This window comes from Colletotrichum paranaense, assembly GCF_030867605.1.
Source record: "Colletotrichum paranaense strain IMI 384185 chromosome Unknown Scaffold_3.1, whole genome shotgun sequence".
Classification (NCBI taxonomy): Eukaryota; Fungi; Ascomycota; class Sordariomycetes; order Glomerellales; family Glomerellaceae; genus Colletotrichum; species Colletotrichum paranaense.
This window is the reverse complement of record NW_026848961.1, coordinates 412,465-427,139: the sequence shown is the minus strand read 5'-3', so window position 1 is coordinate 427,139 and position 14,675 is coordinate 412,465. Positions and strand designations below refer to the sequence as shown.

General features: G+C 54.1%; 5 protein-coding genes across 5 annotated transcripts; 4 read left to right on the top strand and 1 right to left on the bottom strand.

Annotated features, from left to right (window-relative positions):
* Window positions 1–99: 99 nt before the first annotated feature.
* On the top strand, window positions 100–690 carry CPAR01_03675 (uncharacterized protein; the record flags this gene model as incomplete). The annotated part of the gene is made up of 1 exon (XM_060487962.1): window positions 100–690. One exon carries the CDS (start codon window positions 100–102, stop codon window positions 688–690), a length of 591 nt encoding a protein of 196 aa, XP_060352168.1.
* Window positions 691–818: 128 nt separating this feature from the next.
* CPAR01_03674 (uncharacterized protein) lies at window positions 819–1,031 on the bottom strand (the record flags this gene model as incomplete). The annotated part of the gene is made up of 1 exon (XM_060487961.1): window positions 819–1,031. The coding sequence occupies one exon, from the start codon at window positions 1,029–1,031 to the stop codon at window positions 819–821; it is 213 nt and encodes a 70-aa protein (XP_060352167.1).
* Window positions 1,032–2,865: 1,834 nt separating this feature from the next.
* CPAR01_03673 (uncharacterized protein) lies at window positions 2,866–3,134 on the top strand (the record flags this gene model as incomplete). The annotated part of the gene is made up of 2 exons (XM_060487960.1): window positions 2,866–2,909; window positions 2,957–3,134. The coding sequence occupies 2 exons, from the start codon at window positions 2,866–2,868 to the stop codon at window positions 3,132–3,134; spliced, it is 222 nt and encodes a 73-aa protein (XP_060352166.1).
* A 1,872-nt stretch (window positions 3,135–5,006) lies between these two features.
* CPAR01_03672 (uncharacterized protein) lies at window positions 5,007–6,214 on the top strand (the record flags this gene model as incomplete). Its single annotated transcript, XM_060487959.1, has 4 exons — window positions 5,007–5,353; window positions 5,504–5,620; window positions 5,873–5,965; window positions 6,151–6,214. The coding sequence occupies 4 exons, from the start codon at window positions 5,007–5,009 to the stop codon at window positions 6,212–6,214; spliced, it is 621 nt and encodes a 206-aa protein (XP_060352165.1).
* Window positions 6,215–9,965: 3,751 nt separating this feature from the next.
* Window positions 9,966–14,027, top strand: CPAR01_03671 (uncharacterized protein; the record flags this gene model as incomplete). Its single annotated transcript, XM_060487958.1, has 2 exons — window positions 9,966–12,626; window positions 12,678–14,027. 2 exons carry the CDS (start codon window positions 9,966–9,968, stop codon window positions 14,025–14,027), a joined length of 4,011 nt encoding a protein of 1,336 aa, XP_060352164.1.
* Between the last annotated feature and the right edge of the window lie 648 nt (window positions 14,028–14,675).

Here is a 14,675-nt window from a genome sequence, read left to right as displayed (position 1 = left end):
GATCGAATCTGACGATATACCAAGGTAAGCCAACATCCTCGCCACTCAACACAACCCAACCATCAAGGGAAACACCGCAGTACAGAATCATCTCACAAAATGTGCCTCGCAGAAAACGTCTACCACGTCGCCTGCGGCTGCTGGCAGGGCCACCACATAACTCACCCATGCTACAAACAAGCATCCACCTCTCGCTCTTGCTCCCTCAACGGCTCGTCGCGGGGTGACAAAGAATGCCCAGACCTTTCATGCTCCGGCGTCTTCCGCCAACCGGGCAAGTGCCTCGTCTGCCGCCGCCGCGAAGCCCAGCAGCAGAGCGTGTTTCCGCTTCCGATTCCGCCGCCTACGCCCCCGCCCTCGCCGTCTCCTCCGCCGCAGCCATCGCACACTCGTGCAGCGAGGCGAGGTGACGACGAGGAGAGGGATGAAGACGAAGATGAGAGCCAGAGAGTGAGAGTTGCGCTCCTAGCCGAAGTCCTTCGCCGGGCCGTTGACGTCCGCGGCGACGGAGTTGGCAATTCCTTTCGGTCCGGATCTGATACGGCGAGTAGAACGCATTCCCTAGATAACCGTGATGATAATACTAGCCCCGGGTCTCTGACGTCGGACACTGCTGACGGAGGGACTTGTTCCATCAAGGGCTCGGAGCAGACTTTCAAGACAAAGAGTACTGCGTGGCATCAGCATTGACAATATTGTGCGCCAAGCAGTCCCCCAGGAAGTTGTTTTCCAAGAAAAATGTCCTTTTCTTGCCATGCCTCTCTCGAGAACGCCTTGTTCTCCGAACGAGTGGGATCTCGGCCTTGCTACGCCCGAAATCACCAGCGTAAATCGAGTAAGTTACACCAACAAGTTGTGATATCGCCGGAAACAACGGTAAGGGAAGCTCTCTTCTCAAGCCGCCGCAAAAGGGAAAAAAAGCAGCAACCCACACGTAGCAGCAGCTTCCAAAAGTAACATAACACGTGTGATACCATAACCGCGAAGATCGTCCACGCCCTTGTCCTCGGCAGCAGCAAGCCCACTCTCATCTGCTCTGCCTTACATACCAGAGCCACCTATCCTCAACCCTTCAGCAGTGGACTTCTGCTGGCTGGCTGGCCCCCGCCTGACACGACAGCGGATCAAGGCATCGCGGTCGTTGGTGTGTTTCGGCGAAGGGGCCAGCTCAAAATCAACGACTCGCCGCACAAGCTCATTTGGGCGGGCATCGTTCTCCTTACACTTCGGTTTTCAGTCTAATGCAATAGAGGCAATGACTTTAGCGTCTTCCTGCTCTTCTCACTCCATAGCCGCAGGGTCCTAGGCAGGGAAGAAAAGAGCAAGGGGGCGAGGAGCCGGGGAATCGAGGGCCACGACATAAGACGGCTCGTCACTCTTTCTTACATGGTTTCAGGCAGGTACAGGGTGAAGGACCAGGACCCCGGGGGTAGAGGAAGGAAAAGAAGACCGAAGAATACTGCTTCTAGAGTTTTCCGTATTACCTCGTTAACACGTGAAGCGATCGAGCCTGAACAGGAGATGATAGATCCTGAAATGTACTCCGTACTTCTTTGATGTAAGATTCCATAAAGGGAGATCGTGTTTGCCCAAACTCTACCCAGTTACTTCTGCCTAACAACCCGGGCACGATCGTTGTTCAATATTGAGAGCTCGAGCCAATAAATGCGGTTTGCACTAGTTGCGTCAAATGTAATAGATTGAAGGACCAGGTTGACTAGCTGCCGGCGCCGCACGTATCGAGAAAGGGTCCCAGATACAGAGCATGGATTTCAAGCAATACCGTACAGTAAACCGTGCGAACGCAATGGCAAGCCAGAATCATCAACCGCGAGTAAAGAGGACTGGGTGCTGCTGTTAACATATTGGCGTAATTGGGAACGATAAATCTAGGAGGGCCGGATCTGTCACTGTAGATCAAAGCGACTGGGGCGAGCTCGGTCATCGTCAGCCTGTGTGCTCAAGCTCCATATGCCAGGCAAGCAGTCAACAAACGATGCTGTATTATCACGATCCTTTGTTTGATAGTTCTAGCGCAGCACTGGCGTTCGAGCTTAGTATGGGAGCTGCGAGCACAACACGCTGTGCTTTGCTTGTGTGAAAGCTTGCTGGTGCTGAGGCTTTCGACTGGGCGTAGGGGTATCTGGGGTAGTTTGACGACGGAGCCTCGGTACCAAGTACTGAAGTCGAGGACACAAATCAGGTGACATAAGCTTTGATGGTTTCTCGAAGATGATGCGTGCCCTCGCAGTCAAAGATGGGTACTTGCGATTACACAAAATGGAGGCCGCGTGTGTTACCCTCGTTACTCGAACCACTTGTCAGAGTGAGAGGGCATGGAACAAAGACTCGCCAAGAGGCTTATTACTGGTTGTACCGGCCAGATCTTATCCGAAAGAAACGGCAGCTGATTGGGTGTAGGAGCGGAAGCCAAGTATCGTCATCCCGCCGAGTCTTTGTTTTCCATCTAATTTGTTTGCCTGGCCTCAGGAACTCATCTCCTTGTTGCCAACTCTACCAGATGTTAGAGTTTTTGACGGTCGCACAGTATCAGGTCATGGCCGAAGAGCAATGGCCATCGAGGGATCCTCGTCTCTCGCTGGAGAATTCCACCACTCTAACGCACGCGAAAACATGGTTATCGTGCATTGAGACGTCAAGTCGCTTGCCGGCTGGGTCGGGATGGCGTTTGCAAACGAACCGACCGATGATAGCTTGGGGAGCTCGCTTCCGTTTGCAGCGCCCACAACACGCCGTTGGCTGATGACGAAGCAGGCGCGGAATGGAGGCCGGATGCCCGTGACACACTTGAGTGTAGTTGTGAAGTACGGCCTGCCGGTTTAGCTAGGGATCAGACGGGACACCATGTTGAGTAGTACAACCCTTGCGAAGACCAAATCCTCAGCTAGGTCGATATATGCGTGTTTGCCTCTGCTGATGCTTACATGCGCTGTAGCAAACGCCTTTTCTCAACTGCTGAGGTCTTCCGATCAACAAACGCAGACTGCCTGGGATGCCGCGCCGACGTTGATAGCTTCCAGTACCGAAAGCTCGATAATGGTGCTGCCACTGGCTTCTGCCCGATGCAGATCGCCATGAAGGATAATGGCAAGCCCACACCCTCCAACCCTTAGCCTACCCACCACTAGATGCCTTCACCGGCGAGACATTAACCAAATATTTCACAGGCTGAGTCGATCCTCTGTCGCTCATCCGCGGTCTTTCCATTCCGCCGGCCCTAGGGAACTCTGTCGCAAACAAGCAGCGAGCTTCTGCAAGCTAGTTGGCTGAACAGAACCGCCCAACTCCAAGGCCCCAGGTCCACAGCCAGCCTTATTTCATCCCGAAGAAGTTAACGTCCGCGGCGTGCGACAGCGACGTGGATGCATGGTACGAGGCGGGAAAAAATAGCCGTAGCTGCTTAACCCGCTCTTGGAGATTTTGTTGTTGCAGCACGGCATCACAGTGTTTGCTCCAACCCAAATATCATCAGAGGGAATATTGTTAAATTCTTGCCAGCCAAAGGACGGGTGCCAGACAACTTTTCCGAAGACATGCGCTATGCATCATATTAGCTACGGTCTCGTAACTTGAACATGAAGCAGGAGGCTTATCGACCAAACAACGGCATACCGTACGAGGTCCATGAGGTGTTCTGAAGTTCCGTCGTAGGCAGATTGGTTTGCCAAGAGCCAGTAAAGAACACCAAAGAGGCGCTCATTGATCCATCGACTGTCGCGACGGAACGGCAGGCCGGCGATCTATCGACTCGTGAGAGCTGACGACCGGGCATACATACACCCTTACGCCTCCGACGCAGATAGCCGGGCACCGTCTCTATGGAGGACGGTCTTTTGAAGAAGGATCGCCAAATGATACGGCGGATGTTGCGCCTCTTTGTGGTCCAGGCGCAGCCTAGCAGCTCGGGACAAGGCCCGGTGGCTTTTGGGCTGGTCATTATTTGGGCATCTGCCAACTACGGATCCATAGCAGTGTGCAGGCTAAGCTGAGACCATCGGGCTAGCAAAGCCCCGTATCTCGCGGACGTAGCATATCGTCGTCTCTTTGACAAGGCGCTTGGTGGTTAGAGCCCCAAGTTTAATGAACTACGACGTTCTACTAAACCTGGGGGTTCAGCTGGCACCACCTTTTGCCCCGCTAATTGATTCGATCAGACGCAACTTGGGGGGATTTTTGGGGTAGTGTACACTACGCCAGCAGATTGATTGCTCTGGCTCCAGTAGGTGGAGAGTGTAGAAATGGAGAGTCTCGGAGTATCATCGTGTACTACTGTGACTGGCCGAGGTGTTATCGCTTTGGAGTGTCTGGACGCTCAAATGTGGGATTGTTTCCGAGCATTGCGTCAACCTAAGGGTCACAGTGTGTGATGTGCAGTAATTCTGCTCCTCAATGACTGTCATCGGTTCGCGCTTCATCGGCGTGATCGTTGGCATCTCAGATTGACGAATGTCAGTCGTCCTCTGGCCCCTTGTCTGTGCGAGAAGGTAATGGTGCGTCCATTGGGAATTGCGACTTTGGCATCCAGAGTGGGCCGTGGTAACGATTTCCAGTGCTGGAGCGTCGAGATTGACTCGACTCTTTGACAATTAAACCCCGATGTCGGTAACGTAGCTTGTAGCTCGGACGTGAAGAAACCATCAGTAGCGCGCCGATGCTGGGTTATTCGTCCCATCATCATCTGGCATGATAAAAGTCAAGCATTTGTGCGCGCTGCGTGCCGCGTGCGATCAGCTCTCGACAATAGAAAGTGGAGAGGCAGCTGAGAGAACTGGGTCTCTGTTTGCTCATGCAACGGCCGCGGGAGTTTCATCCTCGCGTTGACTCTTGAGTCTTGGCTTTCACCTGATATTTGATTGAGAGGTCTGAGAACTGTGACCCCGTTTGGAATGCGCGACAACCCGGCTCTGTCCGCTCGTTTCGTTTCGTCGCTCCGGCAAGTCTTGCTGGCGGGCTGCACGTTGGCGGGGCTATTCTTGATGTAACCGATGCTGACAGGATCATGGAAAGAGTTGTTTCCGTGGACTCGTCTCGAAGTCCACCAGCATGAGCAGCCAAAAGGGCCGGATTTCTGGAAAGACATGCTGATAGGGCCGCAGAGGTGCAGGAGAGTCTGGAGAGGGCCATTGAAAACGCTTCAAGCAGGCTGGAGACCACTTAGCAGAAGGACGATGGCACGTCGCAGACTGCGAGACGATGTGACGGTTGCACTGTATGTGTCGAAAGCCGTGTACATGAGCAACGTGATGCAAGATCTGGGCTTGCTGACCGAGTTTGTATCCCCGCCATCGCAGAGGCAGACCGGTATGGTGGAAACCAAGGAGGATTGCGTGCGGTAGCTAATCTGAGGTTTAGGTAGATGAGTTGTTTCTTTTTCCTGCCTGCCGCAGAGAGACCCGGCCGAAGAGTGGGCTTTGTGGCTTGATGTACATGCTCGCGCACGAGTAAGAAAGAAAATGCAACACTCTCAATCTTGCTTCTGCAGTGTCAACACCAGAAAGAAGAAACGAGTCATTCCGCCAGATGGCCTGATGAATGCCATGGAGATCATTGATGAGAGGGGCTTCAAGATGCAGGCAGAAGCCAAGAGGGAAGTAAGCTGGTACGCCACGACAAGCCGTTATGCTATGCGAGACGATTGAAGCAGAGTTGCAGACGATGATGTCTCGGGATGTTGAATCTTGAGAGTGATGGCTGCCGCGTCGGTTGAGGAACGACACGGCTACACTAAGGCGTGTTGACACTGGTGCTGGGAACAAGAGGAATGTGACGCCTCGTGTTGTCCTTTGATACTGATCGAAGTAATATCCGCCCAACGTATGGTCATTTCAGCTTTTGGAACCAATAACGGAAGGAACCATCGCTGGCGATGGCTTCGTCTCTTTGTCGCTAACCGCGGGGAAGATGAATTGGTGGTGCAACGTGAGGTTGGCACAAAGTATACTGTGTAAGTCCGACCGTGAATCTCCGTATTTGGCACTGTTCTGCACCAGGATGCGTCGCGTGTGGAAGTGGATCTCTCCACCTGTCGGTGGGAACCTCTTTCCTGGACTCATGATCGCTGCGACTGATACGACCCTCTGCGGACACTCAAGTTGGTGATGTTGTGTTTGTTTGACTGACGTTGAACAGGCAAGACGAGACCCAGGACAAGACTATCGAATTGAAGTCTATTGGATGCCGGCATGATGTGTAAATCGGACCCAAAGGTCTGGCGCGATTTTCGACCGAGAAGCTCCCGTTTGATGGGGATATATACGTATAGCTACGAGTATCCGTACAACTGGGTACCTGACTTTGTCGTAAAAGGCAGACCACGATCACGACCCCGACGGTCTAGACGGAAGACGAGGATGTTGCACGGCAGGCGGCAGCAGGGGAGTAGGGCCAAGACTCAAGAGCGAGAAAGAGACAGGGTTCAGGGTCAGGGTCCCTTTGCGTCTAATTAACTGAGAAACCATAAGAACCCACTCTGTTTGCGACCTTGCATCTATATCCCTGCAACAGCAGACCAGCACGATGTGAGCTCATTTTCTACCGATTCGTCCGGCTCTTCGCAGTCGGAGACTTTTTTTTTTACCCTTTGCCCCCTTCCCTTTCTCTCATCTCAACGTGGACTTACCTTGCCCCTTTCCGCAAGGTAGTTGGTTCAATGTCGCTCTCGCTAGGACGATTTTGACCGTGGGCTCCGTATCCGCACGAACAAGCTAGGCATGCGCGCATATTGGTGTGAAGGCTTCGAAGGGTAAACCTCGCAGAGGATTCACCGTAGTCAGTAGTATCTGGCATCGTTTCGAGACAGGAACCCCGATGCCCGTCTGGCAATGGTTGTTTCGTCGACGACGGGTCACCGGTCCATATCTCATCTACCAGGAACATCAAAAAAGGGGCCAACACGGGGGGGGGGGGGGTGCTTGATTGCCTGGGCAGGGACCCGGGGTTGACGAATCCATCAAGTATTTTCGATAATCGCAGACTTGTTGCACAACAAGAGGCGCAGGCAAATTTGAATCTGGCTAGGACGAAAATGATACAACATAGACAGATTGCCGGCCAAGAGAGATGCATTTCATTTACCTGTTCGGATCAGAGCCTCTTTTATCGTGGTTTACACGGACATATACGGATAGATATTTGGCCTTTGACTTTCGCATCTGAGTACATAAATCATGACGCGTGCCAGCTACCCCAGTCTTGTGCAGGTCCCAGGGTCCTCTTTTCGCCGGGAAGTCTTGGATGGAAACTCTTCCAGGCTTCCTCCTGTCATCCATTGATTCCATTTCTTCCTCCACACTGCAAGGGGCTCGACAGTGGGCAATGAGCAGATGTCACCGAAACCATCCCATCATGCTGGAGACAACGACCGCGACGAGACCTTTCTTGGAGACGCGTGACGCTAGTCCCGTCTTGGTTCCCTCCCGCTGACGTCTCTGAGCCTCGCAGTGAGACACACGGTAGTAGAGAATCGAGAACGCGAGTGGGTGCTTTACAACCTGTTGTAACCGTTCTTGAAGTTTTGTCTTGAGCGCGTTCTGTCTGTCCTGACTTGAGAGAGAAGGTTGGAGGTCTGAAAGATGTTTGCACTTTCCACCTGCCCAAGATTGTCGAGGCAAAGCAAAGCAAGACAGGACGGGAAGGTTCCGTGAGGTGTCATGTACCTTACCTGACGTACTTTTGTACTTGCCCCGAGCTTTGAACAGTGAAGAGGCACCTGCGGCGGGTTGTCACTTCCCGGATAAGGTACTTTAGGTAAGGTACCTTGGGCTTTTGACGCTTCGTCTTCACCTTCTTTTCCATGAGTCCTTCCTTTGCAGCATTCTGCCCCACCATCCCAAACATTTGACCATCGTCCGAAAGCAATTGGGTCCCTTGGGGAGAGGGACCACGCTGCACACCGCACGGGGAAGGGAAGGACGGCTCGCTCGCTCGCTTTTTGCACCCCTGGACTTTGCATGCATGCATGCATATACCTTAGCCCGTACCTGACCACCCGAGGAACACAGCACATTCGGCTTGCCTCAGATGCTTGGTACCTGAATGGTGGGCATCTTTCCTCTCGTGCTCAGATGCATTGGATCATCCATCGCCCGCATCTAGACACCTCAGGGACGGAACCACTCCACGCTCCACTGTCTGTCCTCCAGGAGCCAAGCCTCACCTCACCTCCCGCACTGTTCCCACACCTCCAGCTCAGGGGCACGCCGCACGCCGCACGAGGAGGGGAACAGAGCCCAGATTGAATTGAATTGACCAGAGCTTCCACCTGTTCTTTGCCCTTTCATGATTCACACCGCGATATTCACCCACAACTACACAACGTGAACCACACCCGACAAATAATAAGTACTCTGTATTCGTTCAGACAGTATTACTCCGTAGTCTTGAGGTGCATCTATCCCGGCCCAAAATGAACATCTAAATATTGCCTAGCATCAAATCTTAGCCAGGTACCTTCCTACAGACTGCATGCTGAGGTGCTCAGGTATGGATACTTAGGTGCTTACCCTGCCACGCCTGCCTCCACTGGCTATGTCACTTCCAATGCACTCTGCCCACCTGCACTAACACCACCATCTCAAAGGCGGCGCGCGACAAAAAAAAAAAACACCCTTTGCACTAAGCTTCCCAATACTTCCTCTTCCGTCCTGGTCGCAACTCGTCCTCCTGGCCTCAGTTCGTCGTCCGTTTTCTTTGGCTTGTCTTGGTCTGTCTGGCTGGTGGCTCATGCGCATCGGCTTCTCTCTCTCTCTCACTCTCTTTCTTTCTCGAGCACCACTCTCGAGTCTCTCGCTCTCTGTCAACCAAGTCTCAACCTGCCGCGCTTGCTGTACCGGCTTCTTCTCTCCTCCACCTCCCCAGACAGACCTCATTTCACACCTTGGTCATCTTCTTTTCTCCATTGCCAACCTAACGCTCAGCTCAGCTCCGACTCTCCTCCTCCTCCACCGCAACTTTCTTCTCCCCAACATCTTCGTTTCGAGCTGGCCATCCCTCCGCTGGTCGCATGATATCCATACCACATTTCTGCTCTCGTTGTTGAATCTCAGCTTATATCCACCATCGCTACATATACCATTCGGCCCTCTACTACTTCCAACACGCCCTGCTATCATCGTCACCTGTCCGGACAGAAACTTTCTTGCATCACCGTCGCACTCAGCGTCAGGTACGTTTGTTGCTAGTCTCTTTCGTCTGTACCTTCCCGGTCCTTCCACACCCACCTGTGCACACCCAGCCCTTCGCGCCGCCGTCTCCTGGCCAGCACATCAAGCAAAGTTCCCATCAACGGATACTGTACTGCCTCTCCAAACTCAACATACCCCCATGTTCGCCTGCCTGCGTCGAAACTCAGTCACCCGTTCGTCTCCCCGGTCGAGCCAAGGACCGCGTCTTCCTCGTTCCCCTGGACTGCACGGCAACCTCCTCAGCTCTTATACGGATTGATCGTCTCTGCCACGCCGATACTTCGTACCGAACCATTTCACCCGATTTTCCACTCCCACTCCCACCCCCGACACAGTCTCTTCGTCAGTGCCACACGTTCTGCAAGACGTGGTTACCACGCATGAATCTCTGTCTACCTCTACCCCCCAAGTGGATCACACCCAGGTCCTTCACTGCCATGCGAACGTGGACCAGGTGTTTCAGCTCTGCAATCGCCGTCCACTGCTCGATTGACAAAAAATAACTTGGCTAACAACTCAACTTGCGCAGCCATCCGTCATACCCTCCTAGCCTTCCCTTTCGCGTTATCATTTCTGTAATAGTCGCAAACGCCTGTCAATACTTCCGAGATCACTTGAAAGGACCCATCGTCATTCGCTCGCGAGAATACTACCTTTACCAATATTTGTGTCGCCTCAATCTAATCTCCTGTGGTCTCACCCGGGCCCAGGAGACCTGCAGTACTGGTTTCCTCGACTTATAGACCCGGACTTCCAGCAAACATGGCCAACACAAGTGCTGATCCGGCCGCTGTGTCGCTGCCAACTTCTGGTCTCTCTTCGCCCCAATTCCAGACGAGGTCGCGCACCCAGAGCGTGTCGAGCGATCGCCCTTCCACCATTATGAGCGCTGGCCTGATGTCGCCTCCTCTCTCCGTATCACCCGAACCCGCCTTCATTGCCGCCTCGGCCGCTTCTCAGATCGTCACCAACGATCACGATAGTCACGCAGATACCTGGTACGATCAACATGGAATCGAACCCGCAGGAGAGACGGCTTTGGTGTCGACGGCCGCGCTGCAATTGGTGAATAGCTTCCTCGACCAGCTCCTCTTCAACTTTTTGTCTGCCTCCCGCGCAACGACTCTTGCCGCCCTGCGACCAGCTGTGTCCGAAGTCTTGAAACCAAAACTCGCCAAAGATGCTATTAATCAGGCTGATGAGGAGCTGCGGGAGTACCTTGGCGGAGGTGATGAGGATGACCTGATCCAGTCGCAAAGTCCGTCCTCGCAGAGGGACTGGGACTTAGAACTTGTTTGGAAGCGGACGCGGCTGAGGTGCATGGTGTACTCGTCGCTCGGTGACATGGAGGAGGAAGACGAAGACTACTACATGGAGCAGGAAAATCTCAAGCCTGCCATGGATGAGCGCGGCCCCGAAGTCATCTCCCCTGCGGTCGCTATTTTCTTGACGTCAATCCTCGAATACATGGGCGAACAAGCCCTGGTCATTGCCGGCCAAGCCGCATACCACCGTCTACGAGCGAAGTTCGAGAAGGAGCCCAAGGAGGGCGCAAAGAGCATTGCCGATGTTGCTGACAGGATTGTGGTTGAGGAGCTGGACATGGAACGGGTCGCACTTGACAGGACTCTTGGCAGACTTTGGCGGGCATGGAAGAAGAGGTTGCGCTCTCCTACTCTGGAATCGCGCCCCTTTTCGCGCAATTCTTCCGGTCATCCCAGACAATCCAGTACTCCGGAGGCCCGCGAGACCGCGCTCCCTGCAAAGGGCCTCGGAATTCAAGAAGCCCCAATCGAGGAACCCGAAATCGACGACGTAGAGGAATACGTGAAAGCATCGGCCATCCCTCTGCCGATGCGGGATCGCGATGTTGATGAGATCGAAGTACCGGGATTGGCTTCCTACAGCGACGACGAGGAGTCGGATCATGAAGGTGAAGACGAGCCGGCGGCGCAACGACCGAAGAGCCTGATGATCTTTACTTCCCAGCCCAGCAATGATTTGCCCACCCCCACAATGTCTCAACCTCACACGCCAATTGCTCCCTCGACTCGCAAGCGCTCAAATTCCTTGCCGACCCCTTCGCCGTCCCCATACACCTCTCCAATTGTCAAACGCACCCGGGCTGAGCCAATTGAGACCGGTTTGGTTGATGAGCAGGTCGGCATTCCAGAGAAGGAAATTTCTACAGAGGCTGTGGAAGCCCTGCCAACCGAGACGCTGCCAACCCCAGACGACTTCACTAAGCCGATCGTAGAGCAAGGGCCGGCTGAGACTCGGGAAGAAGAGTCAAAGCCAGTCTCTGATGAAGCTCCTGAGCCGAAGCCTCGCAACCCTAATCGCATCTCACAAGTTGTCGCCCCTGCCGTCGCGACTGCGGCATCCGCAGCGACCACAGTCGCTGTTGCTTCCACAGGCAAGCCACCACAGAAGGAGACTCGATCAGCAGAAGAAAGTGGCGATATCGACGATTTTACCGAGGAACCAGAAATCTGCACCTCCTCTAGAGTTTCCATCGCTGGGCGTAGCTCTCCGAGCATCTCCGACTCCGGCAAACCTGTCGTGGTCGCTCCAAAGTTGTTGCAAAGAACACCTAGCGTCCACTCAGCTCGCGTTGTTGACGTTCACGGGCCTAAGAGCCCTGTGACCGGCTCCAGAGCGTCTTCGGTTGACGCTTCTGACCGCTCTCAGCAGGCCAGCCTCTCCCGTGCCAACAGTGTTTCTCGCGTAACACCACCCATCATCGAAGAGAAGCCGAAGCCTAAGCCAGTAGAGATTGAAACCATTATTCGGTCATCAACCTCGACACCGCGTACTCGGTCTCCCGTTGAGAAGTTGTCTCGGAGACAAAACACAAACGAGTCCATCTCAGAAGTTGACGAGGATGCCCAAGCTCAACCTTCACGGCTAACATCGGCTGCGTCAATACCAACGCCCACAGCCGGTACTCCTGCAATCAGGTCTTCCCAGGCTATTTTCAATTCTTCCCAACGCACAGGGTCACCTCGTCGCGATCACACTTCATCCGCTACTAAAGTCACCATCTTGAGGGACACGCACAACAACGGGCCTATCGCCGAGGAACCTTCGCCACGCCATCGGTCTCACACGACGCCAAACGTGACTGACCGCAGTGGTGGTCGGTCAGCCAATGGAACTCACTCCCCAGCGGCGAGCATTGGAGTCGTGACTGTTGAGCGATCTACTGCTGCTGGACGCGACTCCCCCGATCGCCCCAGGCACCTGCGAACCTCCGGCTCCTCTGGCTCTTCGAGCACGGGCAAGATCCGAGCCGTCAGGACTTCTGAAGATAGCAAGGCTTCCGGCCGTGCCGATAACCTCGCTCGTAACTTTGAGGAGCTCATTCAGAGTGACCAGACCATTCAGTACACGCTTACGCCGGAGAGCATGCGTGACATTGATGTGAGTTGTGTTTCTTCATTGCCTCCATGGCATCCACTAATGGTCATGTAGGGAAACCGTGCACAAAGCGCAAGTCCGGTAGTTGGACCCAAGTCGAGGAGGAGCGAAGACGCCCGCACGGCCTTGAACGGCGAACGTAACAGGTCTGTCTCTGGAATCGATATCCGAAGGACCATGTCTGTCAGCCGCGCAACCGGCTTGAACTCGCACCCACCCGAAGCCAAGAACAAAGGTTTCGTTCCGAAGGCACCTCCTAGCACAACCCTCACTCGGTCGCGTACCGGCGGTCCACAGGCGAGAGACGCTCGGGTACCCCGCGACACTGCGATGAACGATTTTGCCGACTTCATCAGGTCTACCGGCCCGACAGCTGACAACGGTCCTGCACCCCTACGGAACGTCAGCGGCCCACCGCCGCCTGTGAAACACAGCTTGGATTCGAGACGCATCTCATCATCGAACAACCGGCCACGACTACAAGCGCGGGATGCTGCCGTCGACAATCGCGAGGATAACTCGGACCTAATCGATTTCATCCGACGAGGACCGCCTAGCTCGAGCAATCCCCGTATTCCTCGAACAGTGGCTCCATTCCGGACAACGATGGATTCTGACCAGATGTCGGGTGCTGTGGGTGGCAAAGCTGTTGATGCCAGCTTGCCAGACATTCGATACAGTCAAGCGTCGACCAACGTGACGGATATCACCCAGCCCTCTGTACAGTCGTCGATCAACTCCCAGAGCGCTCTTCTTAAGAATCGTCCCAGTGGCAACGGCTTTGATGACGACGAAATGATGCCCAAGCGCACGAGACGTCGCGTGCGCGATCCGTACGCCATCGACCTTAGCGATGAAGATGAGGAGGATTACGCGCAAGCTGTCCGGCCTCCGCCAAAGAAGGAAGAGAGCCTGGCCGACTTTTTGAAGAACTACTCGCCGCCGCCCGAACCCGCTGCCGCCCCTCACAACGTTCCCAAGAGGAAGGCGAGCGCTCCTAGTCTTATTGGACGCTTCTCCAGGAAGGACAGCAGTGCGGGATCCAACAGCGCAAAACCAGCCAAGGTTGACAGTCGGTCCTTGAACAGCCGCGCTGGAGGTGCACATGGTCACGTTCCAATTCAAGTCAACGCTCCTGGTCAGGACAAGTACGGGGCTTCTGACGCTACTGCCAGCCGTGGAGCCACGCATTCCTCGGGACGCGTGCCGATGAAGAAGTTTGAGCCAAGGGAGGCCGTTTCGTCCACGAGCCGCACCAACGACCTGGCCTCATTCCTTCGCAGCTCCGAGCCGCCACAGATGACGCCTGCGGCCCGTGCCGCTACCGGAGAGCCTCAGCAACAAAGCAGCGGTAGCAGCTTTTCCAAGATGTTTGGTCGCCGGAAGAAGTCAAACTTGGCTTAGTTGCCCAAGCCGCGCCGGCGCGAAGCCACGACCTGAATGAAGATCACGACCTCTCTATCAAGTACGGAGAAAATTACAACAACCATATAGCGTCTGTTCGTCTTATTGTCACGCAAGAAATCTGTCACCTGGTTATGGTTGTACCGAGGGGAAATTCGGCACACAGCCGAGCCCGGGTTGCTCTGTTTGGTTCTACCTTTTTGTTTCTACACACTCGTGCCTCGCGCTCCATGTTTTGATACCACTCTTCCCAAAGATGGGATAGGATTTTGTTCATTTCTTGAGCGGTCTCGACCAAGGACCCTTAGGTAGTCTTTGGCATCGTTTTCTTTGGATAATAGGATCCTTGATGGACTCTTGACAGTTCACTTGGGCAGCGAAAGACGAGTCTGGAAGCACTCTTAGTTAGATACGCAAAAGCGGTCAACAATACAAAACATGCTTCTCTCATATTTCTTCTCTCAATATTATTAGATCATGGCTTGGGATTGAGATTTGGGAAGTCAAAGGACAATTGACCCTTACAAAGTAGATACTGGCGATTGCCAGGGCAGGGGTGGATGGTGGGCCCTGTCCGCAGACTTGATAGTCTTCAACATGGTGCTAATCATGCACTCGTCGACTGGCAGGCCGGGGGTGACCTGAAGC